The following is a 26,991-nucleotide window of genomic DNA, read 5'->3' as shown; positions in this document are numbered from 1 at the left end:
CATATAACTGTTTCATACAAATTTCACATCTGTGAGGCTTTTTCCAGTGTGAGTCATCATGTGTGATTTCAAATGTTCCGTTCGAGTAAGCTGCTTAAAACAGATTTTGCACTTGTAAGGCTTTTCTCCAGTGTGTATTCTCAAGTGTCTTTTCAAAGTACTTGCCGCAGTAAACTGCTTCAAACAAATTTCACATCTGTGAAGATTTACTCCAGTGTGAGTCATGATATGTGATTTAAAATGACAGGCTTGAGTAAATTGCTTAAGACAAATCTCGCACTTGTAAGGTTTTTCTCCAGTGTGAGTCATCATGTGTGACTTCAAAGTACTGGCTTGTGTAAACTGCCTAAAACAAATATCACACTTATAAGGCTTTTCTCCAGTGTGACTCATCATGTGTGATTTTAAATGACCGGCTTGAATAAACTGCTTAAGACATATATCACACTTATAAGGTTTTTCTCCAGTGTGAGTCATCATGTGTGATTTCAAAGGACCGGCTTGAGTAAACTGCTTAAAACAAATATCACACTTATAAGGCTTTTCTCCAGTGTGAGTCATCATATGTAGTTTCAAATGATTGGCGTGAGTTGACTGCTTAAGACAAATCTCGCACTTGTAAGGCTTTTCTCCACTGTGAGTCATCATGTGTGACTTCAAAGGACCGGCTTGAGTAAACTGCTTAAAACACATATCACACTTATAAGGCTTTTCTCCAGTGTGAGTCATCATATGTAGTTTCAAATAACTAGCGTGAGTTAACTGCTTAAGACAAATCTCGCACTTGTAAGGCTTTTCTCCAGTGTGAGTCATCATATGTGATTTCAAATTATTGGTTTTAGTAAACTGCTTAAAACAAATATCACACTTGTACGGCTTTTCTCCTATATGAGTCATCACATGTGATTTTAAATTACCGGCTAGAGCAAACTGCTTAAAACAAATTTTACATTTATAAGACTTTTCACCAGTGTGAGTCCTCATATGTAGTTTCAAAGAACTGGCTTGAGTAAATCGCTTAAGACAAATCTCGCACTTGTAAGGCTTTTCTCCAGTGTGAGTCACCATATGTGATTTCAGAGCGCTTGGTGCAGTAAATTGTTTCAAACAAGTATCACACTTATAAGGCTTTTCTCCAGTGTGAGTCACCATATGTGATTTCAGGGTACATGCTGCAGTAAATTGTTTTAAACAAATTATACATTTGTAAGGTCCACTTCCAGTTTGAACTTTCATGTTTTTACTTAATGTTCTTTCTTCAATGTATCTAGCCAAATCTTCTTCTTCATGAGATGAATCTTCAGGTGTTTTCATCATTTTTATTCTGGTGTTATTGCCTGAACAACCTAAAATATAAACCAAATGTACACATTTTGGTATACAACAAATTTCTGCAGAAACTACACTAATCACAAAAAGTATCGCATAATTTTTGGAAAAGAAAAAAATCTTAATTTTTTTTTTAATTTTTAGCAGAGTGTTGTACATGTACTCGGATGTCTATCGTCTTCTTTAGGTGTCTACAAACCCATAACATGTCAAGTTGAAGCGTGCTTTTGCCGAAAAAAAAAAACAAAAAACAAAACGTTGTTAAAGAATATTTATTTTGTACAGTTGTGTTCGAGAATTTGATCTGTGCACTATGTCTGCTTGAGTTTTCAATGAGGAAGTGCGGTCTTTTACAAAAAATGAGTAATATAACGTCAAAACAAGCAGTCCAAATTGTAGCTTTAATTTGAGATGGACGGTCGCCGCGATATCTACGGGAATCCACCAATCCAGTGTTTTAAGTGCTTTAAGAAGGTATAGAGAAGGTGGAGGATACACAAGAAGACCAGTTCCAGGACTTCCCAGATTCACGAACCCAGGAGATGAACGATATTTACATCTGAAGACTTTGCGTACACATTATATTACAGCTAGACAACTTCAAAATGAGCTTTCCATAGCCCATGGCTCGTAGAGTTCGGTTGGTAAAGTGCTAATTTGGTTATAAACAGATTAAGGGAATTTGGAATCAGAGCCAGAATGGCTGCTACTTCTCTACTATTAAGCTGCTTAAAACAGATTTTGCACTTGTAAGGCTTTTCTACAGTGTGTATTCTCAAGTGTCTTTTCAAAGTACTTGCCGCACTAAACTGCTTCAAACAAATATCACACTTATAAGGCTTTTCTCCAGTGTGACTCATCATGTGTGATTTTAAATGACCGGCTTGAATAAACTGCTTAAGACATATATCACACTTATAAGGTTTTTCTCCAGTGTGAGTCATCATGTGTGATTTCAAAGGACCGGCTTGAGTAAACTGCTTAAAACAAATATCACACTTATAAGGCTTTTCTCCAGTGTGAGTCATCATATGTAGTTTCAAATGATTGGCGCGAGTTGACAGCTTAAAACAAATCTCGCACTTGTAAGGCTTTTCTCCACTGTGAGTCATCATGTGTGACTTCAAAGAACCGGCTTGAGTAAGCTGCTTAAAACAAATATCACACTTATAAGGCTTTTCTCCAGTGTGAGTCATCATATGTAGTTTCAAATGACTGGCGTGAGTTAACTGCTTAAAACAAATCTCGCACTTGTAAGGCTTTTCTCCAGTGTGAGTCATCATATGCGATTTCAAATTATTGGTTTTAGTAAACTGCTTAAAACAAATATCACACTTGTACGGGTTTTCTCCTATGTGAGTCATCACATGTGATTTTAAATTACCGGCTAGAGCAAATTGCTTAAAACAAATTTTACATTTGTAAGACTTTTCTCCAGTGTGAGTCCTCATATGTAGTTTCAAAGAACTGGCTTGAGTAAATCGCTTAAGACAAATCTCGCACTTGTAAGGCTTTTCTCCAGTGTGAGTCACCATATGGGATTTCAGAGCACTTGGTGCAATAAATTGTTTCAAACAAGTATCACACTTATAAGGCTTTTCTCCAGTGTGAGTCACCATATGTGATTTCAGGGTACATGCTTCAGTAAATTGTTTTAAACAAATTATACATTTGTAAGGTCCACTTCCAGTTTGAACTTTCATGTTTTTACTTAATGTTCTTTCTTCAATATTACTACCCAAATCTTCTTCTTCATGAGATGAATCTTCAGGTGTTTTCATCATTTTTATTCTGGTGTTATTGCCTGAACAACCTAAAATATAAACCAAATGTACACATTTTGGTATACAACAAATTTCTGCAGAAACTACACTAATCACAAAAAGTATCGCATAATTTTTGGAACAGAAAAAAATCATAATTTTTTTTTTAATTTTTAGCAGAGTGTTGTACATGTACTCGGATGTCTATCGTCTTCTTTAGGTGTCTACAAACCCATATCATTTCAAGTTGAAGCGTGCTTTTGCCGAAAAAAAAAAACAAAAAACAAAACGTTGTTAAAGAATATTTATTTTGTACAGTTGTGTTCGAGAATTTGATCTGTGCACTATGTCTGCTTGAGTTTTCAATGAGGAAGTGCGGTCTTTTACAAAAAAATGAGTAATATAACGTCAGAACAAGCAGTCCAAATTGTAGCTTTAATTTGAGATAGACGGTCGCAGAGATATCTATGGGAATCCACCAATCCAGTGTTTTAAGTGCTTTAAAAAGGTATAGAAGGTGTAGGATACACAAGAAGACCAGTTCCAAGACTTCCCAGGTTTACGAACCCAGCAGATGAACGCTATTTACATCTGAGGACTTTGCGTACTCAACATATTACAGCTAGACAACTGCAAAATGAGCTTTCCATAGCCCGTGGCTCGTAAGATTCGGTTCGTAAAGTGCCAATTTGGTTATAAACAGATTAAGGAATTTGGAATCAGAGCCAGAATGGTTGCTACTTATCTGCTGTTAACGAGTGCACACCGTATAACATGTTTAAGTGTTGCACCGGAACATGTCGATTGGGCTGATATTCTTTTAATTAATGAGGTCAAGATTTGCACATTGTGGATCTGACAGTGCAAAGTGTCTGTCGGCTCCACAAAGAATCTTGACTCATCATTAAAAAGAATATTAGTCCAGTCGATAATATCACAGGTAAAAGGCCTAATAATTAAAGCCAGTAGAACGACCGGATGCCTAAACGACACAATTTGGAAAAACAAACACCTAAGAGTGGAAACAAAGGCCCGAATATATTCATTTATATTTCTACATTAATAGTTTTTATAATAATTTTTTCGTATCTAACCTCCAAATCTCTACCCATGTGCTTTGTTACGATAATCGTTTTAACTAGTAACATGGACGTGGTAATCAAATAATTTAACTATTGTCCTTTTCATGAGCATTTTTCAGTGCGTAACAAATGATAGGAAAAAGGGTAAGTCCGTGATAATACACATTTATGACATTTATTCTAACATGACAAATTAGTTAAATCTGACAGTTGTCACATTTTATTTTCAATTTGGAATAAAAACAAATCAAATGTGTTTCTTGCATTTATAAAATGGTATTTTTTTTTATTTGTATGGTCTTATAAATTCTACAGATTATATTTATATTATTATCTAATTAAAAAAAAATATTTTTTTTATTATGGCGCCATCTATCGACAACTAGAATAAATATTGTAAATGTCTGTAATCACGGACGTGCCTTTTTTTCTGTCACATACAATTTAATGCGTTAAAAAGAAAGCGAAAAACTGTGACGCACTGAAAGATGATCATGAGAAAAAGAATAGTAATCATTGCTATTAAATTTGTTTTAATCCTTTGCCATTTGCTACTTTTACGATTATTTGGCAAGGAAAGGTTTCAATTCTTCTTGATGTCACTAACATATGGCTTGTCTTCTAGTTTTTGGAAATAAAAATCACCTTTCTCCCTTCGGGAGCCTCAAGCATCCTCCATCGCCGGCGATACAACCATGAGGACCATATAATGACCATCTAGACCGCAAGGACCAACCAACATCCGTAGGCCTGGTGGAATGCAACATTTAGGACCTCAGAGCCAGTCGTAGAAACAGCAGTACCATTCGACATCAAGGAGTTAACATCGAACCAATACGAAAAGCCTCAAGTATATTCCAAGAATTGTTAGTTTCTGGCAAGAATCTGAATATATATTATGTTATTGAATTTGATAAATCATATTTTATTATATCAAAATTGAGGAATATACATGATTAGTTAAAATATTGTTTTGTTTGCTTCCATTCCAGATGTTCATTGCTCATATTTTTGATTAGGACAAGATGAACACACAACTTGGGAATCAGAGCTAGGCTAGTGTGAACGATAACTATCATGGTTGATGGAAATATTATTTTTCAATTGTATTTCGGTTATCTGGGGTAGTTTATTGTGACATGTGTTCTCAAATTTCTTGCATATAACTGTTTCACATAAATTTCACATCTGTGAGGCTTTTTCCAGTGTGAGTCAACATGTGCAGTTTCAAATTGTCAGTTCGAATAAGCTGCTTAAAACAAATTTTGCACTTGTAAGGCTTTTCTTCAGTGCAGGGCCGGCGATAACAGGCCTGCAAGGGATGCACTGCAGGCGGGCGCCAAACTGAGTTTTTTTCTGTTGGTGCTGTACAAAATACTAATTAAAGAAACCGAAGGGCGCCTATGCTAGTGTTGCAGGCATGCGCCTTATACCCTATCGCCGGTACTGCTTCAGTGTATGTTCTCAAATGTCTCCTCAAATTACTTGCCTGAGTAAAGTGCCTCATGCAAATATCACACCAAAAAGGCTTTTCTCCAGTGTGAGTCATCACGTGTGATTTCAAACTACTGGCTTCAGTAAACTGCTTAAGACAAATCTCGCACTTGTAAGGCTTTTCTCCAGTGTGAGTCATCATATGTGATTTCAAAATATTGGCTTGAGTAAACTGCTTAGAACAAATATCACACTTATAAGGCTTTTCTCCAGTGTGAGTCATCATATGTGATTTCAAATTACCGGCATGAGCAAACTGCTTAAAACAAATTTCACATTTGTAAGACTTCTCTCCAGTGTGAGTCATCACGTGTGATTTCAAACTACTGGATTCAGTAAACTGCTTAAGACAAATCTCGCACTTGTTAAGGCTTTTCTCCAGTGTGTATTCTCAAATGTGTTTTCAAAGCACTTGCCTGAGTAAAGTGCTTCATACAAATATCACACCCAAAAGGCTTTTCTCCAGTGTGAGTCATCATATGTGATTTCAAATGAGCGGCTTGAGTAAATTACTTAAGACAAATCTCGCATCTGTATGGCTTTTCTCCTGTGTGAGTCATCATATGTATTTTCAGAATCCTTGGTGCAATAAACTGTTTCAAACAAATTTCACATTTATGATGTTTTTCTCCAGCGTGAGTCATCATATGGAATTTTAAATGACCGGCTTGAATAAACTGCTTAAGACAAATCTCGCACTTGTAAGGCTTTTCTCCAGTGTGTGTTATCACATGTCTTCTCAAAGTACTTGCATCAGTAAACTGCTTCAAACAAATATCACACTTGTAAGGCTTTTCTCCAGTGTGAGTCATCCTGTGTGATTTCAAAGGACCGGCTTGAGTAAACTGCCTTAAAGAAACATCACACTTATAAGGCTTTTCTCCAGTGTGAGTCATCATATGTAATTTGAGAGTACATGCTGCAGTAAATTGTTTTAAACAAATTATACATTTGTAAGGTCCACTTCCAGTTTGAACTTTCATGTTTTTACTTAATGTTCTTTCTTCAATGTTACTATCCAAATCTTCTTCATGAGATGAATCTTCAGGTGTTTTCATCATTTTTATTCTGGTGTTATTCACTGAACAACCTAAAATATAAACCAAATGTACACATTTTGGTATACAACAAATTTCTGCAGAAACTGCACTAATCACAAAAAGTATCGCACAATTTTTGGAAAAGAAAAAAATCTTAAATTTTTTTTTTTAATTTTTAGCAGTGTTGTACATGTACTCGGATGTCTATCGTCTTCTTTAGGTGTCTACAAACCCATAAAATTTTAAGTTGAAGCGTGCTTTTGCCGAAAAAAAACAAAAAACAAAACATTTATTTATTTTGTACAGTTGTGTTCGAGAATTTGATCTGTGCACTATGTCTGCTTGAGTTTTCAATGAGGAAGTGCGGTTTTTTACAAACAAATATCTATGGGAATCCACCAATCAAGTGTTAAGTGCTTTAAGAAGGTATAGAGAAGGTGGATGATACACAAGAAGACCAGTTCCAGGACTTCCCAGATTCACGAACCCAGGAGATGAACGATATTTACATCTGAAGACTTTGCGTACACATTATATTACAGCTAGACAACTTCAAAATGAGCTTTCCATAGCCCATGGCTCGTAGAGTTCGGTTCGTAAAGTGCCAATTTGGTTATAAACAGATTAAGGGAATTTGGAATCAGAGCCAGAATGGCTGCTACTTCTCTACTATTAACGAGTACACACCGTATAACTAGTGTGACTAACTAGCCCGAAAAATCCGGGACATGGCCCGAATTATGAAGTCGTGTCCCGTCGTCCCGGTCCATCCGAATTTTCAATGTTTTGGTAAAATTCTATTTTGAAATTTTGAATATTCTTCTAAGAAGTCATATCAAATTGAATTGGTAGGACTTTTTATTTCGAGAGTGTAATATTAAGATCAATGGTCGGGTGAGGCTTATAGATAAAAAATCAAATAAATGGATTAGAAACAAAAATAAAGTAAAAGACGCAGGAGAACATGCTGCCAAATTAAAATAGAGCTTCGCAGGACACAATGCTCGACTGAAGGATAAAAGATGGAATCATGAAATACAACAAGAAGAAGCAAAGGAAGGCCACAAATGAGATGGGCTGATGACATAAAGAACTTTGGAGGACACAACTGGAAACACGTGGCGCAAAATAGACAACACTGGATTGAATTGGGGGGAGGCCTATGTCCAAAGTTGGATTTCTGAAGGCTGAAGAAGAAGAAGAATATTAATACCACATCCAAAACGCTGCATATCGTGGTATTTGGTATTATAGTTCTACAAAAACTCAAACTGTGAACTTTTTTTATTTTAATTATTATCGTCATTATCATTACAACCAATTATTGTGGCTTAACCCCATTAAAAATATCATTGTCAACATAAAAATGTTTAATAAATAAAATGATAATATTATGAGTTTTATTCCTCGAGCGCCGAGTCACCGCACTGGACATAGCTCAGAGCGAGGACTCGGCGCCCGAGCAAGCAAAACAGATCGAAGATAAGCACGGAAGATGGAATGAAGCGATAACTCACTGGAGACCTTGGGACTACAAAATAGGAAGGGGCAGACCACAGACGAGATGGTCGAATGACCTAAAAAGATACGCAGGGACCTCGACAGCATTAGCACTGAACCGGGAAGAGTGGAAAAATAAGGGGGAGGCCTACGTTCAACTTTGAACAAATGAAGAGCAATAGATAGATAGAACTTAACCTTGTATAATCACATTATCAGCCTTCACTTTTTTTTATTATTTGGTATTATGTAATAAAGCTTAAGATTCAGATTGATTTACACTAAATATCAATTAACTTTTCATTATAAATTTAGGAAACACTACAAAAATAAAAACAAATTAAAAAAAACTGAATATTCGCATCTGTATTCGCGAATGTCGGTTACAGATATTCGCATTCGCATTCGTATTCGCGAATGTTCAAAAAATGACATTCGTTACATCAATAATTGGGATATTAACGACTGGCCTAATATTATTTTTATTGATGAGGTCAAGATTTCATTGTGGATCCGACAGTGCAAAGTGTCTGTCGGATCCAAAAAGGATCTTGACTCAGCAATAAAAAGAATATTAGTTCAGTCGATAATACCACAGGTAAAAGGCCAAATAATTAAAGCCAGTAGAACGGCCGGATGCCTAAACGACACAATTTGGAAAAACAAACACCTAAGAGTGGAAATAAAAGCCCGAATATATTTATTTAAATTTCTACATTAAGTTTTTATCATTTTATGTATCTAATCTCCAAATCTCTACCCATGTGCTTTGTTATGATAATCTTTTTACCTAGTAACATGGACGTGGTAATCAAAAATAATTTAACTAGTAATCATTGCTATTAATTTTGTTTTATTCCTTTGCCATTTGCTACTTTTACGATTATTTGGCAAGGAAAGGTTTCAATAGATACTTCTTGACGTCACTAATATATGGCTTGTCTTCTAGTTTTTGGGAATAAAAATCACCTTTCTCCCTTCGGGAGCCTCAAGCATCCTCCATCGTTGGCGATACAACCATGAGGACCATATAATGACTATCTAGACTGCAACGACCAACCAAAATCCGTAGGCCTGGTGGAATGCAACATTTAGGACCTCAGAGCCAGTCGCTGAAACAACAGTACCATTCGACATCAAGGAGTTACCATTGAACCAATACCAAAAGCCAAAAGTATAATCCAAGAATTGTTAGTTGTTGGCAAGAATGTGAATATATATTATGTTATTGAATTTAATAAATAATATTTTATTATATCTTTATTAAGGAATATACATGATTAGTTAAAATATTGTTTTGTTTGCTTCCAATCCAGATGTTCATTGCTCATATTTTTGATTAGGACAAGATGAACACACAACTTGGGAATCTGAGCTAGGCTAGGGTGAACGATAACTATCATGGTTTGATGGATTCGACCGTTACTTGATGGAAGTTCATTTTATCTAACAATAAAACACTGAAAACGTTTGTTTTCTATACTTCCACAATATTTATTACAACTATGTGACTACAGCGGTTTCGGCAGAGTGCCTTTCTCAAGTGATCACTTGTTAGATTATCATGGTTGATTGAAATATTATTTTTTAATGGTATTTCGGTTATCTGGGGCAGTTTATTGTGACATGTGTTCTCAAATTCCTTGCATATAGTTTCACACAAATTTCACAGCTGTGACGCTTTTTCCAGTGTGATTCATCATGTGTGATTTCAAATAGTCGGCTCGAGTAAGCTGTTTAAAACAGATTTCGCACTTGTAAGGCTTTTCTCCAGTGTGTATTCTCAAGTGTCTTTTCAAAGTACTTGCCGCAGTAAACTGCTTCAAACAAATTTCACAACTATGAAGATTTACTCCAGTGTGAGTCATGATATGTGATTTAAAATAAAAGGCTTGAGTAAATTGCTTAAGACAAATCTCGCATTTGTAAGGTTTTTCTCCAGTGTGACTCATCATGTGTGATTTTAAATGAGCGGCTTGAATAAACTGCTTAAAACAAATATCACACTTATAAGGTTTTTCTCCAGTGTGAGTCATCATATGTAGTTTCAAATGACTGGCGTGAGTAAACTGCTTAAGACAAATATCACACTTATAAGGCTTTTCTCCAGTGTGACTCATCATGTGTGATTTCAAAGGACCGGCTTGAGTAAACTGCTTAAAACAAATATCACACTTATAAGGCTTTTCTCCAGTGTGAGTCATCATATGTAGTTTCAAATGACTGGCGTGAGTAAACTGCTTAACACAAATATCACACTTATAAGGCTTTTCTCCAGTGTGAGTCATCATATGTAGTTTCAAATGACTGGCGTGAGTAAACTGCTTAAGACAAATATCACACTTATAAGGCTTTTCTCCAGTGTGACTTATCATGTGTGATTTCAAATGACTGGCTTGAGTAAACTGCTTAAAACAAATATCACACTTATAAGGCTTTTCTCCAGTGTGACTCATCATGTGTAATTTTAAATGACCGGCTTGAATAAACTGCTTAAGACAAATATCACACTTATAAGGTTTTTCTCCAGTGTGAGTCATCCTGTGTGATTTCAAAGGACCGGCTTGAGTAAACTGCCTTAAACAAATATCACACTTATAAGGCTTTTCTCCAGTGTGAGTCATCATATGTGATTTCAGTGGACATGCTGCAGTAAATGGTGTTAAACAAATTGCACATGTGTAAGGTCCATTTCCAGCTTGAACTTTCATATTTTTACTTAATGTTCTTTCTTCAATGTATATACCCAAATCTTCTTCATGAGATGAATGTTCAGGTATTTTCATTTTTATTCTGTTCTTATTGCCTGAACAACCTAAAATATAAACCAAATGTACACGTTTCAGTATGCAGACAAAATGCAGAAACTACACTAAGCATCATATAACGCACCACCTTAAAAATGGGACATTTTTGACATTTCGTATTTCCTAAACCTGTTGTCCGATTTGAGTGATTTTTTTAGTATATTATAGCTTTATTCTTCAAGAACGTCGATGATAGTGTGTTTTTTCCTCAAAGTTTGGAACACCCTGTGGAATATTGTAGCGTATATAAAATATTGAAATTAAAACCCAACTGTAGCCTTAGGCTTTCTTAACATTTTACTTTTTGATTAATTCGATTATGTTGGATAATTAGTGTGACCAACTAGCCCGAAAAATCCGGGACATGGCCCGAATTATGAAGTCGTGTCCCGGCGTCCCGGAAAAGGCTTCCGGGCCATCCAAATTTTCAACTTTTTGGCAAAATTCTATTTTTTTCGTTATTCTTTTAACCCTCCGTTAGTCGCTATCGGTGTCACACACCGACGACAGAATTATTCATTCGGGATTTACAAAATAACTGGTTTTTTCTATCGCCACTTTCTGTACCTCTTCCTATCAACTAACCTCGTGTTAGTATACATTCTTACCTACTTGGGTACAGTTGTGTGAGTTTTATAGCTATTTTCGGTGCAAGACTCCGTAGCGACTAACGGTGTGGTTATTACTTTATTGGCATAACTTGCAGTTCAGGTAAAGATTTAGCATCTTATTATTGCATTTTACCGGTAAGTTTTGGTCAAATCTTATTTATAGATGTCCTTTGAAGCCGAACAAAAACGTTTGTTGGAATTATGGGAAATGGTTCCTAGCGAATATTTTTATATTACAAATAACAATATGTATATTGTTATACTAGGGTTTTTAATTTTATATCTGTTGTTTTTCAATAAAACATTTTCAAAAATATTTCTCAGTCATTCCTATACACAATATAAAATATTTGTATGAATTTTATAGCAATAACTTTTTTTTTAAATTGTCGGTCTCTGACACCGTAGCGACTCTTGATGCTCCGTTTATCCTAGCGACTAACGGAGGATTAAGTATTCACATCAAATTAAATTGTTGGGACGAAAAAAAATCGACAATAATTATGATTTTAAAAAATTACATTGCAAGAATACATCATATTTTGTCTCTTCAGGTCAATTTAAAATATGACTGGATTGATTTTTAAATGTTTTAAAGCTGTTTTCTTGTGGCCTGTTTGGCAATTATATTTTTGATGGGATTAAGCCACAATTGGTTGTAATGATAACTACATTTTTATATTAACCTAAGGTTATAATATTTTACATGGAAATCCAACATCACTTTATTTTCCAATTTTTCCTTTTTTGAGAATGATTGGAAGTCGAAACGTCAAAAACTAACAAAAATATAATTATCATTGTAACCAATAGTGGCTTAATCCCATTAAAAATATCATTGTCAACATAAAAACAATCAATAAAATGATGATATTAAGTCCTATATTTAAAAAAATAAAAAATGGCCCGATTTTCATCGAACAGTACCGGATTTCAAGTATTTTTTTTCAGTCTTGTCCCGAATTCAACTGAATTGGTGTTGGTCACACTATGGATAATAAAAAAGTTACTTTAACAACTAGCAATGTTATTCATCAATACAGGGTGTTTCTAAATAAGTGCGACAAACTTTAAGGGGTAATTCTGCATGAAAAAATAATGACCGTATGCTTTATAAACATATGTCCGCAAATGCTTTGTTTCCGAGATACGGGATGTTGAATTTTTTCTTACAAAATGACGATTTATTTATTACTTTAAAACTGGTTGAGATATGCAAATGAAATTTGGTAGGTTTTAAGGGGTAGTTATTGAATATTTTTTGACATACAATTAAGAATTTTATATTCACCATTGGCGTGCCTACGGCTATAAACATTTTAGATACATCCCGTATGCACGCCAATGGTGAATATAAAACTCTTGATTGTATGTCAAAAAATGCACAATAACTACCCCTTAAAACCTACCAAATTTAATTTGCATATCTCAACCGGTTTTAGAGCAATAAATAAATCGTCATTTTGTAAGAAAAAATTCAACATGCCGTATCTCGGAAACAAAGCATTTGCGGATATGATTATAAAGCAAACGGTCATTATTTGTTCATGCAGAATTACACCTTAAAGTTTGTCACACTTATTTAGAAACACCCTGTATTGATGAAGAACATGGCTAGTTGTTAAAGTGCCTAACTTATTTTTTTTTAATAATATTTATTTCGAAAATTGTACATACATATATACATAGACACATACATATACGCAGAGCGAAATATTCGTCGTAATTACGTACATATAACATAAAAAAACTAAATTACAATTACAGAAATCCTGTTTTACTCTATCTTTTGAATTTTTTTTTGTGTTACTTTTGGGTGATTATTTTTTACAGTACTGCAAAATTCCCCCCACTTAGAAAATCCTTGTGACGGTTAAAATCGAAACGACTTATTCCTACACCACTAGGCCAAAAAGATGGATCATATAAAATATCTTTTTTCTTGAGAGATGCTGTTACGACAAACGCTTTTAATCGATTTTCATCCGATGGTAATTCCTTCACTTGTACTATTTCGTTTTCAAACTCCACGTTATTTTTAATATACTTTTTAATCATCTCTTCAGTTGCGGCCCTTTTTACTCTATTTATGTAGAGCCATACTTTACGCTCCCCTCCTGAGAACTCCAATTCTTTATCATTGAAACTATTCCCCGTACCTATGTTTTTTCTTTGTCGTTTTCTTCTAACCTCTGTTTGAAATTCTTCTCTAGTGTCTTCACGTTCTTCTGCGGATGTATCTTCGCTAACATTTTCCTTTTGTTCGCTATTTACCTTTTTTTGAGGTTCCTTCTTACCTTGTTCATGTTCCATTGGTAAAACGTTTGGTTTTCTTATATTTGATTGTACACTTCTTGGAGGCACTTGTCTGATAAAAGTTGTTACACTGCTGATAGGTGTAGTAGCCACTTCCGCGAAAGTTTGTTTACATTTGAGATTAGCATTTTCATGTTCCAAACTCCTAATATAATTCGTTATTTAGGTCTAAAATTTTATTTTTATCCTTTACTTCATCGACCAGTTCCCTTAAATACTTGTTTTCAACTGATAACACTAATTGTTTATCGTTTTTGTCGTCCGGTTTTTTCACCACTTGACAACATGCTATTTTAGTTTCATCCAAAAACTTGATTTCTGGACACCTTTTTGCGCAACTTTGGTGATAAATCGATAAACAATTTATACGCACACATACTGAGCACTTTTTTGTATTACAACATTTCATATTGCCACTATTATTATTATTTTTATCACCATCTTCCGACACACAATCATCGTCGGCCGCCATGTTGTTGCCAATTTGAACATTAGTAGTGAGTATTTGTATGCGCAAATTGGTGGAATATTGTGGAATATTAATTAGGTGAACAACCGCTGGCTAGGGTGAATATTAATTAGGTAAGAGGGTGAATACTAATTAGGTGACGCCAACACTATATGATTAGCAAAGGAATTCGCATTAACGAAAATCAGTGACCATGACGCTCTTCATCTTCTCCTGTATACAAAGTAATGTGTGTCTTATATTCTTGACTTTGTACATATCTCAAGATCTGACAGTAACAGTCGAATGCCTCTTCTTTATTAACCATGATTTTTTAACATGTAAAAAGCAGCGGAATGTTATAATTGTTACTTGTAAATGAACGCTATGGAATGGGGTGAATAAATTAAGAAATATTTCCCTCTTAATCGACGTAGTTACACATGCAGACATATAGTGAGAATCGAAGACAAAGGGGAATAAAATAAAACCTCATGCATGCGAACAGTAATAATTAAAAAATACGTGTGTTTCACTACATTGTATTTTATAATTGCATAAATTAAAAGTACCCAACCATGATTTAAGATTTAGTTGGATATCACATGCATTTGTAAAGATTGGTACTTTAAAACACACTAGGTGGGGGTGCTGCATACATTTCATTGGCTGGTCACCTGCTCATGATCAAAGCAGGGATTTTAAAATTCCATACCCATTCCATTAAGCTATAAAACCGTAGGTACTATCCAAGTAGTTTTACTAATATCATCTTCTTGTTTTCACGTACCTAAGTTTTCGATCGTAAAAGGTCGTGAAATTATAAATCATTTAAAAATGTCACCTGATGTGTACTAGTGGACATAGAAAACAGCTTAAACCGTAGTTGTGGAGTGTTCGTCGTCGGCTTGGATACGAAAATGAAAAAAAAAATAAGTGAAAAAGAATATGTGTACGGGGTGCCTAACAAGTGGATGTAAACATCAAAACGCGACAACAAAAATTCGTCGTCGGCTTGGATACGAAAATGAAAAAAAAATAAGTGAAAAAGAATATGTGTACGGGGTGCCTAACAAGTGGATGTAAACATCAAAACGCGACAACAAAAATTCGTCGTCGGCTTGGATACGAAAATGAAAAAAAAAATAAGTGAAAAAGAATATGTGTACGGGGTGCCTAACAAGTGGATGTAAACATCAAAACGCGACAACAAAAATTCGTCGTCGGCTTGGATACGAAAATGAAAAAAAAATAAGTGAAAAAGAATATGTGTACGGGGTGCCTAACAAGTGGATGTAAACATCAAAACGCGACAACAAAAATTCGTCGTCGGCTTGGATACGAAAATGAAAAAAAAATAAGTGAAAAAGAATATGTGTACGGGGTGCCTAACAAGTGGATGTGAACATCAAAACGCGACAACAAAAATTCGTCGTCGGCTTGGATACGAAAATGAAAAAAAAAATAAGTGAAAAAGAATATGTGTACGGGGTGCCTAACAAGTGGATGTAAACATCAAAACGCGACAACAAAAATTCGTCGTCGGCTTGGATACGAAAATGAAAAAAAATATGTGTACGGGGTGCATAAAAAGCAGTTGTATTGTTTGTATTGTCTAACTTTCATTTTGTGATATGCGAAAACAATAAGGTAATCTTAATAAAATAAAAAGTTTAAATAATATTTCAGTTCTTTTCTTAACCCACACCTGACTTTTCTTTGTTGGAACTATCTAAATTAATAACATTGTGTTATTGGTTTAAATAGGTAAACACACATATATTCTAAAATGAAAATTTTTCCTTTGGGATATATGTCCAAAAACTATATGATAATCTTAATAAAATAAAAAGTGTAGATAATATTTCAGTTATTTTCTTAACCCACACCCGAGCTTTCTGTGTTGTTTTTTAACTATTTGAATTAATAAAATTTTATTATTAATTTAAATATTTAAACAGACATATATTCTAAAATATAAATTTTACTTGCATTTAGGAAAATTAACTCACACCTGACTTTCAAAACCAAAAATTTCCCGAAAGGAAATAATTTTTCAGGTATTTTTTAACCCAAAAATGAGTAGACCAAAGATTTCTTTAAAGCAAAGAGTGACTTTTTGCAAAATAATAACCTCTTGATAAAATATTAATCATATACCTCTGAATAAATATTCACGACCACAATTAAACGTAAAAATGTAGCTACCATATACCGATCGGCTTTTACTCACCACACCTGTAAATTTTTTGCATTATGCGGAGAAGATACATTCGGCCCGCTAACGTAAAAACCCAGCATAGTTGAGCGAAAACCGATTCTCGATAGTGAATATAAATGCCATGAGCGTACTTAATAAAATTTTTAGTCAAAGTATCTTATGATTTAAATATTAATTTTCCAAGTCATTTATGAAAATTAAGAAAAGATTTTTTGTCTTAAAGTTTTAAAAAGAAATATCTTTCTAAAACTAATATTATTTTTATTATTTGACTATTGGAAACAGGGCTACCTTACAGGGAATTTTATCATAAAACAATATAATATTGTTATATATCAATGAAAAGGGAAAAAAATGAACAATTCAAAAATATATATAGCTCATTTTTAAATTCAATACAAAGGGGTAGTTTTTTTTACTAACACATGAATAAAATTAATTTTCCAAGTCATTTATGAAAATTAAGAAAAGATTTTTTGTCTTAAAGTTTTAAAAAGAAATATCTTTCTAAAACTAATATTATTTTTATTATTTGACTATTGGAAACAGGGCTACCTTACAGTGAATTTTATCATAAAACATAACCCAAAAAAAGTTGCAAAACCAAAAATTTTTTAAAGCAAAGAGTGACTTTTACAAAATAATAACCTCTGATAAAATAATAATCATATATCATATTAAACGTAAAAGTGTATCTACCATATACCGATCGGCTTTTACTCACCATAGTTGTAAATTGTTTGCTAGATGCGGGAAGGAACGTTTGTCTCCGCTAAAGTAAAAAACACAGCATGGTTGAACGAAAGCCGATTCGCGATGGTGTATATAAATGCCATGAACGTACTCCATAAAATTTTTAGCTAAAGTATTTATTGATTTAAATATTAATTTTCCACGTTAGTTATGAAAATTAAGAAAAGATTTTTTAATTATTGTTTTAAAAAGAAATATCTTTCTAAAACTAATATTATTTTTATTATTTTACTATTGGAAACAGGGCTACCTTACAGTGAATTTTAGCATAAAACAATATAATATTGTTATATATCAATGAAAAGGGAAAAAAATGAACAATTCAAAAATATATATAGCTCATTTTTTAAATTAGATACAAAGGGGGGTAGTTTTTTTACTAACACATGAATAAAATTAATTTTCCACGTCATTTATGAAAAGATTTCTTAAAATCTTGGTTTATTATAAAAATTATTTCTAAATTGATCATTAAAAAGCATATGCTATATATATTGAAAAGGAGGGGTAAAATAAAAACCTATTTATTATTGTAGATTTTTATTATTGCAAACAATACAATATGTAGTTAAACAATAAATGAACAAATTATTATTACAACACGCGCAAATATGTGCACTAATGTCACTCAAATTCCCAGTTGAATGTTCAGTAACATGGATAGAAGGAACGTATGGTGGTATTCCACGAAGAGTCTCAAAAAAGCACGATGGGCACAAAGTGTGATTGTCTACAGCATAGTAACATTGGGTCATACATACTGTCTGTCTGCATTCGTAGGATAAAAATCGTGTGTTGTTGACATCATTCACTTGTAATATTTTGGTATCGACTTCTTGAGAATCCATATCTAGGATTTCACAGTCTTCGAGGTCTGATACAGTTTCGGTAGATAGCGAAAAAACAAAACTGTCGTTAGTGTCACTATCACTTTCTTCACCCATGGGAATTTCGAGGTTTTCATCGTTACTCGGTGCTATGATAGCTAAGGGATTTACTAACACGTTGTCCATTGGAATTTCAAGGTTTTGTTGCTGTTACTACAAAAATTATAACTAAATAAATGCAAACAAAAATTAATTTATATTTATCAAGTAGTATAGATAGACGGGGTCTGGCATAGTATTTTCAAGTAGAAGGGATAGAGGGGGTCTGACATGTATCAGTGGATGGGGTTATAACCATCTGCTTTTCACATCTAAAAATAGTTCAAACATCAACAATCAGAGCGCCCGTAGTTCACGCATCAACAAGCAGGGTATCCGGTTTGTCTGGAGAATATCCGGTATAATAATGAACTTGGGCTCTAAAAGTAACATGGTGTGAGGGCAGTGGTCTTCAAGCATCAACAATCAGGGCACCCGTAGTTCACGCATCAACAAACAGAGTATCCGGTTTGTCTGGAGAATATCCGGTATAATGAAGAGGAGAGGGGGGCTCTAAAAGTAACATGGTGTGAGGGCAGTGGTCTTGTAACATCATATTTAAGGCAAATTACTGGAGCTCCTCGGTAGTTTATCGTGAATCATGAATACGTGCAGCAGGTGTGACAAATCGTATTCGCGTTCGGATAGCCTGTCGCGACATATAAAAAAATGCAAATACGGAAATGTGGATAGTGATAAGAATGGGGATTATTATATTCCCAAAAAAAGATTAAGACCACTTGGAGTGGAAGTGATAGATTCAACTGTTTCGAAATTATCACACGCGTTTAAAAACAGAATCGCATCTTATCGTTTTAATAGTGGTAAAAAACTGGATTATCATGGATTTTTAAACGATGTTAAACCCAAAGTTTTGAACATTTTGAGTGAATATTTACATCAGCACAATATCATAAAGGTAAATTTTGAAATATTTGGTATTTATCTAAAACCTGACACTAACCTATCAGATATCAAGTCCATGAACACATGTAATAAAATTATAACTATCAGCACTGAACTGGATGAAGTATTCGATGATTTTAAGGAAGAACTGATGACGCAAGCATCAGAATTTCAAGAGAAAGATTCAAATTGGGTATTGCAGGAAATAATGTTTTTAGATGTTAACATAAACAAATATAGTAGTATTTCCGCATCAACATATATTCGTCTCCCAATACCTATAGTACGAAAACACGCTATTTTAAATATCGAAAACAAAGATAATAAGTGTTTTGCATGGAGTATTATTGCAGCTACAGTAGGAAAAATGAAAGAATACCCATGAACGAACATATAAAACACACCGTATTTTCCTCTCACCGTGTCAGACAAAAAATTGGCCAGCGCAAGTACATGTAATAATTATTGTTACATGCACTTGCACTGGACAATTTTCTTTGTGGCACAGTGACAGGAAAATACAGCGTGTTTTATATGTTCGTTCATGGGTATTCTTTCATTTTTCCGACTGTATTTTTCCTGCTAGTGGCAACCCAACTAAACCAGAATCATATCCACCATACGATACTTTGTTGAATTTTGAAGGAATTGACTTTCCGATGAAACTAAAAGACATTAAAAAGTTTGAGACCCATAATAATATTTCAGTAAATGTTTATGGACTAGAATCAAATTTCGTAAATAATAAAAGGCAATATGAAATAGTTGGACCATTGCATTTTACAAGTAATCGCCATGCCACTCACGTGAACCTTTTGCTTATAACAAATGATAAACAAAGTCATTATTGTCTGATTCTAGACATGTCGAGACTTGTAAAAAGTCAAAAAACAAAAAATTGTCGCAAAGAATACTTATGTGATGGATGTCTACAATTCTTTGTTTGCGAAGAAAAGCTCGTTAATCACCAAAATAACGACTGTTCTCATATTTACACAGAACTTCCCACAACGAAACCTAAAATTAATAAGTTTGGTGAAATGGTGCCAGAAAATATACTAAAATTTATAAATATCCAAAAAATGTTACCTGTTCCATTTGTGATCTATGCTGATTTTGAAAGTTTGTTAAAACCCATAGACCATGCTGAACCTTTCAATGGAAATTCATATTCCGTTAAAACTGCAGAACACCAAGCATATTCGTTTGCATTTTACCTTAAATGCAACTATGATGATTCACTTTCTAAACTAATAAAATATGAAGGACAGGATGCTCCCAAAGTGTTTATACAGAAATTGGATGATTTAGTGCATGAACTATATAACAATCACCTTAAACATATTAAACCAATGTCGCCGTTAACTAAAGAAGAAATTGAAAAACATGAGACTGCTACCAAGTGTTACTTGTGTGGAAAGCCATTTAATCCTCTCAATCGTAAGGTGAAAGATCATCACCATCTCAATTCATTATATCTTGGACTAACTCCTGTAATCTAAATAACAAACTCTCAAATACAATACCCGTGTTCTTTCACAACATGAGTAATTATGATTGTCATCTTTTTATTAAAGAGCTTTCAACAACTGGTGAAAAAGTTTCAGTAATTGCACAGACGAAAGAAAAATATATCACAATTTCTAAAAAAATACTAGTAGAAAAGTCGAAAAATGGCCTAGATAAATACATAACTCTGAAATTTGTTGATTCATACAGATTTTTGGCAAAATCTTTGGATATTCTGAGCACAACCTTAAATTCGGAGCAGTGTACAGAAATTAGAAAGTATTTTCCAAATACTAAACACTTTGAACTTGTGAGACACAAGGGTGTCTTTCCTTATTCATATATGGATGGATTTGATAGACTTAAAGAAAAAACACTACCACCTAAAGAAAATTTCTACAATAATCTAACTAACAAACACATTTCTGATGAAGATTATGCAAGAGCAATTGATGTATGGAACACATTTGATTGTAAATCTATGAGTGACTATGCTATGGTGTACTTAGTATCAGATGTCTTATTATTGGCTGATGTGTTTGAAAATTTTAGAAAAATATGTCACAAAGAATACAATTTGGATCCTTGTCACTACATAACTGCTCCTGCATTAAGTTGGGATGCTATGTTAAGATATACCGAAATTGAACTAGAGCTTCTTACAGATGTGGACATGGTACACTTTTTAAAGAAAGGAGTAAGAGGAGGTGTGGCACAATGTAGCAAACGAGAAGCCGTGGCAAATAATCAATATGTACCCAACTATGATCCACAACAACCCGAGTCTTACATCATGTATCTAGATGCCACAAATTTATATGGTGCAGCCATGTGTCAATATCTTCCATATGGAAATTTTAAATGGGTAACCGATGTTGAAAACTTCAACTGTTTTGTGGTGGAGGATGATGAGGATAAAGGGTATGTGTTGGAAGTGGATTTGGAATATCCAGCTCATTTACATTCTTTACATAATGATTTACCATTCTGCCCCGAGAGCATGGTACCTCCAGGAAGCAAATGTCCTAAACTTATCCCAAATTTCAACAATAAAACTAAATACATTATCCATTATCGCAATCTTAAGCAGTGTCTTAGGTATGGTCTGGTACTAAAAAGGATTCATCGTATACTAGAGTTTTCGCAATCACCATGGTTAAAAAAATATATTGATCTAAACACATCACTCAGAAACAAGGCCAAAAACGAGTTTGAACGGGATCTTTTTAAGCTTCTGGTTAATGCAATATTCGGTAAAACTCTAGAGAACGTTGAAAAAAGAAGAGATATCCGCCTGTGCACCCGCTGGGAAACAAAAACAAGGTCATTGGGAGCCAGGGTACTTATCTCTAAACCAGAATTCAAGTCTTGTTCCGTGTTTAATGAGAATTTGGTGGCGATCCATTTGGGTAAAACCAAAATAGTTTATGACAAGCCTCTCTATGTTGGTTTCACAATTTTAGATTTATCAAAAACAGTGATATATGATTTTTATTATGGATACATCAAAAAGAAATATGGGGAAGCTGCAAACTTGTTATACACAGACACAGACTCCCTGATTATGGAGATATATACCCCCAATTTCTATGAGGATATGAAGAGAAATTTAGAACATTTCGACACCTCCAACTATCCAACTGATAATATTCACAGGATACCGAAAACACCATCAATACTAGGAAAAATGAAAGACGAATTTGCATCTGTACCCATTAAATGTTTCTATGGTACAGGTGCTAAAGCTTATTGCATAGAAGCAAATAAAATAATAAAAAAAGCAAAAGGCATTTCAAAACACGTAACCAAAACACAGTTGCAAAAGAGTGATTATGTACTATTAGTGAAAAAAGGTGGTGTAATTTTTAGAAAAATGTATGTATTTGTGTCTAATTTACATACCATATATACTGAACTTAGGAATAAAGTGGCATTATCTTCTAAGGATGACAAACGCTGTGTAATAAACGGTGACGTAAAAACTCTTGCGTGGGGGCATTTTCTAATTAGTCCACATAATGGTACTATAGATGATCTTATTAGGTATGGGAATGAGCTGCTACACACCCCGGAATTGGTCGATTTAGAAAAGATTCCTCTTGAAGAATTGTTTCAAGTCGATTCTTTTCAATATGATTCATACTTGTAAAATTTGTAAATTGTATATTTTTATGTATTAATAAAACACATGTATATCAACATATTTTTTTATTTAAAACCTTACACAATTCTATTAATACCATAATTATTGAAAAAGTCGAACATAGAGCTATATAATAAAATATTGGAGATATGACTGTATCCTTTCTAGGTCTTTCATTATAAAGTTCTAGCCATTTGGAGTCACTGCTTCTACCACTCATATGTCTAAAACGCAATTTATATTTAGTGCTATTTAATGGTATTTCAGCTTGTAAAGTTGGTAAAAAATTGTTTCCCGGATATGATTTCATTCTTGACCATGTCTCAGGCCATGTTTCATTTAGAGTACCATTACTGTCAAAGCACACAAAAACTTCTCTAACATTGATGGGTTGCTGAATTAAAAGCAGATTTCGCAGAATTGCTTGTAAAACAATAAAGTCTAATGATACCATCTTAATAATCTCTACCAAGATTTTAACATCTATTTATAGTAAATCTAACTTTGGGCGTGGGGAGTCACATGTATATGGTGGAGATTCCATTAACCCATCACGATAACCTACGTTTCGATGAGATAACCCCATAGGTCTAGTCTCACTACAAAATACACAAAATTCAAATACCAATTTCCACCCTTTAAATATTAAGCTTCTTGGAATAAGTTTAGTTCCACACATTTTACGACAAATAAGACAAAGCTTTTGTCGTACACAATAAAAGGGGGGTCTCGTTTCCCACTCATCACCACTATAGTTAAATAGATCGTCAAAATTATCCACATATTTGTGTGACATATTTGAACACAACGCGTGGTTTCACGTGGCTTACAACGATCTGGTTTATGATGTAGCTTAACAAGTTTCAAAGGGAATGAGTCACGCAAGCTGATCACGTCTCGCGTGTCTGGTAAAATCTAGGAGTGGGGGATAGTGACCCACACATTTGCAACTGGTGTCAATGAGAGAAGGGAGGATATAAGAGTACAGAAACATCGATAATGTAAACAGTATGTGCTCAAGAAGGCTTCGTGAACGTGTTGAACAATTTAGTAAAGGTATTAACAGAATAAAACGTGATATTTTAGTTTATGAAAAAACAAGAAATATTAAACAGTTAGAGAAGAGTATTAACCAGTTAATAAGAAAATATAAAGATAAGGAATATATGTTTAAAAACTTTTCACGACTTAGTATAAGTGATGCGTTTGCGTAGTGGAAGAGTTTATCCTCCTGAAGAAGAAAATAGACTATTTTTTGTTTCTGCAATCGAGGAGCAAAAGTGGATAGATTTGGTGTTTAAAAACATTAATCGTTTTAACAATAATGGAATGTTGCCAGAAAAGAATTGTGATGAATCAACACCCGCAAAAACCTTTATACCTGTTTACAGAAGCAGAACTACAAAACTTTACCATACCATACATTAGAAAATCTGTAGATCCATATGAACTACTTCAGTCTTGGCATCTCCTACCCCAGAAATTTGTGCAAGATTTTGAAATTCGAACTCGACTTCCGTGTTTTGTTCATTTCAATCGTCCCGAATGGAGAACAGAGGAAGGTACTGCTCCTGCTCAATCCAGTTGTCGTTTATGCAGATTTGCACTGGAAAATTTATATAACAATTATATCGGTTAAATAAAGTACTATTTTTTATTAAGGTTTTTTTATTAATAAAACAAAAATGTAAAAAAAAAATCTTTATTGCATCATAAAAGTATCATACAAATAAAATACGTTAGATAACGCACATACACTATTATTATTTAAATGGTAAGGACATTTAGACTCCATTTTTTCCAAACCTGGTTGTTCATCAAATTCCACAACTGGAGCTAAACTATACTTTTTTATATATTGAGACTTTTCTCTTCCTTTAACATAGACGATATCGACATTACTTGTCAAGCATTGGATAATATTATGAACTTGATGTACCGGGGTAAATCCATGATCCCAGTTAAGACCATGATAATTATTCATTAACCATACAGCTTGTTTATGAAACTCTGGATTCAGCAACCTCATTGGATATGGTGGTTTGAAGAAATGATGACTAATTTTTTGACCATCATAAGTGGCCAACTCTTTTGCGATAAATTTATTTTTCTCGGTATTAAAACCTTGTACATCTATTATTAGGTGCATGTTAAAGTCTGTCTTTGTATGGTGTCTAACCTATATTTATAAACCTAATTTGACTCATGCGCATGAGAGGGTTCCCCATATAATGTCATAGCCTCATGACTTCATTATGTACATATACCTTAACTTGTCCAGCATAATATAAATATTTAGTTTTATAATTGTTTTACTATTTTAGTTAAGGGATTATACGTAAATTCTTTTTCGTGTAATATCAGACAATAAGCAGAGATATCAGAGGTTGTTGGGTCATCTGTCTCAAATTCTATACGTAACACAACAGACCCCGATTGAATGATTTATTTTTGACGAGAGCAGTCAATATGTATAAGCGGGGCAATCATTTTAAAGTCATGTGGATTAAATATAGGTTGATTCAGCACCATGTGATAATAACTTTCTTGAAAATTAGCAAACATTTCATAAAGTTTCGCAAATCTATTTGTTTTAAAATCTATTTGTAGGTCATTATAAGGATATCTTTCAGGATTTAAAAACACTTTAATATTTTTTAAATTGCAATGATCAAATTTACTCATATCTTTTGTTAATTTCGATTTTCTGTTATTTTGGAAAGCAACAATGATGTGACGAGGTGTTTCTATTTTCGTACTAGTGCGCACAGACCATGTATGGCGGGTAGAGTTGTTTAGAGCAGGATATTCAATCATTTGCCATGAGCGAAATTTAATAGGAAGTTTTTGATTTGTATGTGAAATCTTATTAAGCCGTAACTGTTCTTGTATACTTGGTGTTACATGTGGAACCTCCCAATATAATTTATTAATATCAATCTTCGGTCGTTCGCTTTCATCTTCGCTTACTACAGCATCAATATCATCATTTGATCTAATAAGTATTAATTCCATTTTTAAATTCATTATGATTCTCGTAAAATCTTCGAAGAAACCTGATAGCAGTCGTAGAGGTATACATACGTTAAAGTTGCCATTTGAATCCACCAACACACTGTCTTTTGGGACTTCATTATTAGTTTCCAGTCTACCTCTTTTTGGAAACCATCCCGAGTTTTCCAATTGCAGGCTTTGGTTTTCGTTAAGACTAAGGTAGTTTTTAATACTTGATACTAAGCCTACATCACGTACTGAATCAATTACTACCCCATTTAATTCAAAACGTATTTCACGAAACAAGTAAGCTATAGCATTATTAATAAATTTTAGTTTTGTTGGGACTTTATTATCGTGGGTAAGAAGTTGACCTTCGATATAGAGATAACTATTTGCCGGATATGTGTATGCATCTAAATCTTGAATTGGAATACGTATTTCATCATTATAACCTAACTTTCCAGGGATGTATGGTTGATATGTGTGAAATTGATACTCTTCAATAGTGTTGTCATTGAAAGGTTGACCAGTAACATGTAGAATTTCCATTATATTAAGACTTTAAGTCCCAACGATTGCAGAAAGTGGCGATTTGATGATGTTATTGTTTTGGAAGGTAATCTCCTTTTATATGTTTTTGGTATAGATGGTTTTTTAGAAGGTGATCTCCGTTTATATGTTTTTTTTATAGATGGTGTTACTATTTTAGAAGGTGATTTCTTTATATATGTTTTTGGTATGTGGGAAAAAACTAAAACCATTATTTATATACGTTTTCTAAGATGTAAATTTACTGTTACCTCTTCTCCCCCAAAGTTAATAAGTTTACCTGCTTGGTTAATAATCTTTACTGTAAGGTTGGTGATTGTCTTGATACCAACTGGATAATACAAAATATTTTGAGGAGCATCCACTATTTTATACCCAATCGGTACTGTCGGAAAGAACTGATGGATGATGTGAACTGGATTCCCATTTAAATAGCATCCCGAAGCAATGTTACAATCAACACATAGGGTGTTTGCCCCCCATATTTCTACGGGTTTATCTGAAACATGTGTTTGGTTTGGAGCTAGTTGTCGTGATTTAAAACCAAATAATAGTCCAATGGAATTTACGGGGAGAAAAGAAATTTCTCGGTTACTC

At 33.8% G+C, this 26,991-nt stretch overlaps 2 protein-coding genes across 2 annotated transcripts in view; both read right to left on the bottom strand.

Annotated features, from left to right (window-relative positions):
* The window catches only part of LOC126886303 (zinc finger protein 729-like), a 56,771-nt gene that overhangs the window by 13,941 nt on the left and 15,839 nt on the right, over nucleotides 1–26,991 (bottom strand). The window contains exon 3 of the mRNA XM_050653176.1: nucleotides 19–1,346. Within this exon, the coding sequence (XP_050509133.1) occupies nucleotides 19–1,346 (1,328 nt within the window). The remainder of the gene's footprint in view (nucleotides 1–18; nucleotides 1,347–26,991) is intronic.
* On the bottom strand, nucleotides 1,586–3,142 carry LOC126887267 (zinc finger protein 239-like). The gene has a single exon (XM_050654683.1). It carries the CDS (start codon nucleotides 3,111–3,113, stop codon nucleotides 1,920–1,922), a length of 1,194 nt encoding a protein of 397 aa, XP_050510640.1. The 5' UTR covers nucleotides 3,114–3,142; the 3' UTR covers nucleotides 1,586–1,919.

The sequence above is a fragment of the Diabrotica virgifera genome, chromosome 6 (genome assembly GCF_917563875.1).
Source record: "Diabrotica virgifera virgifera chromosome 6, PGI_DIABVI_V3a".
In the NCBI taxonomy this organism is placed as follows: Eukaryota; Metazoa; Arthropoda; class Insecta; order Coleoptera; family Chrysomelidae; genus Diabrotica; species Diabrotica virgifera.
This window is presented reverse-complemented; position numbering and strand designations above follow the sequence as displayed.

Bases quoted from the DNA above. Each gene is read 5' to 3' on its own strand.
- LOC126887267 (XM_050654683.1), bottom strand. From the start codon at position 3,113: ATGATGAAAACACCTGAAGATTCATCTCATGAAGAAGAAGATTTGGGT.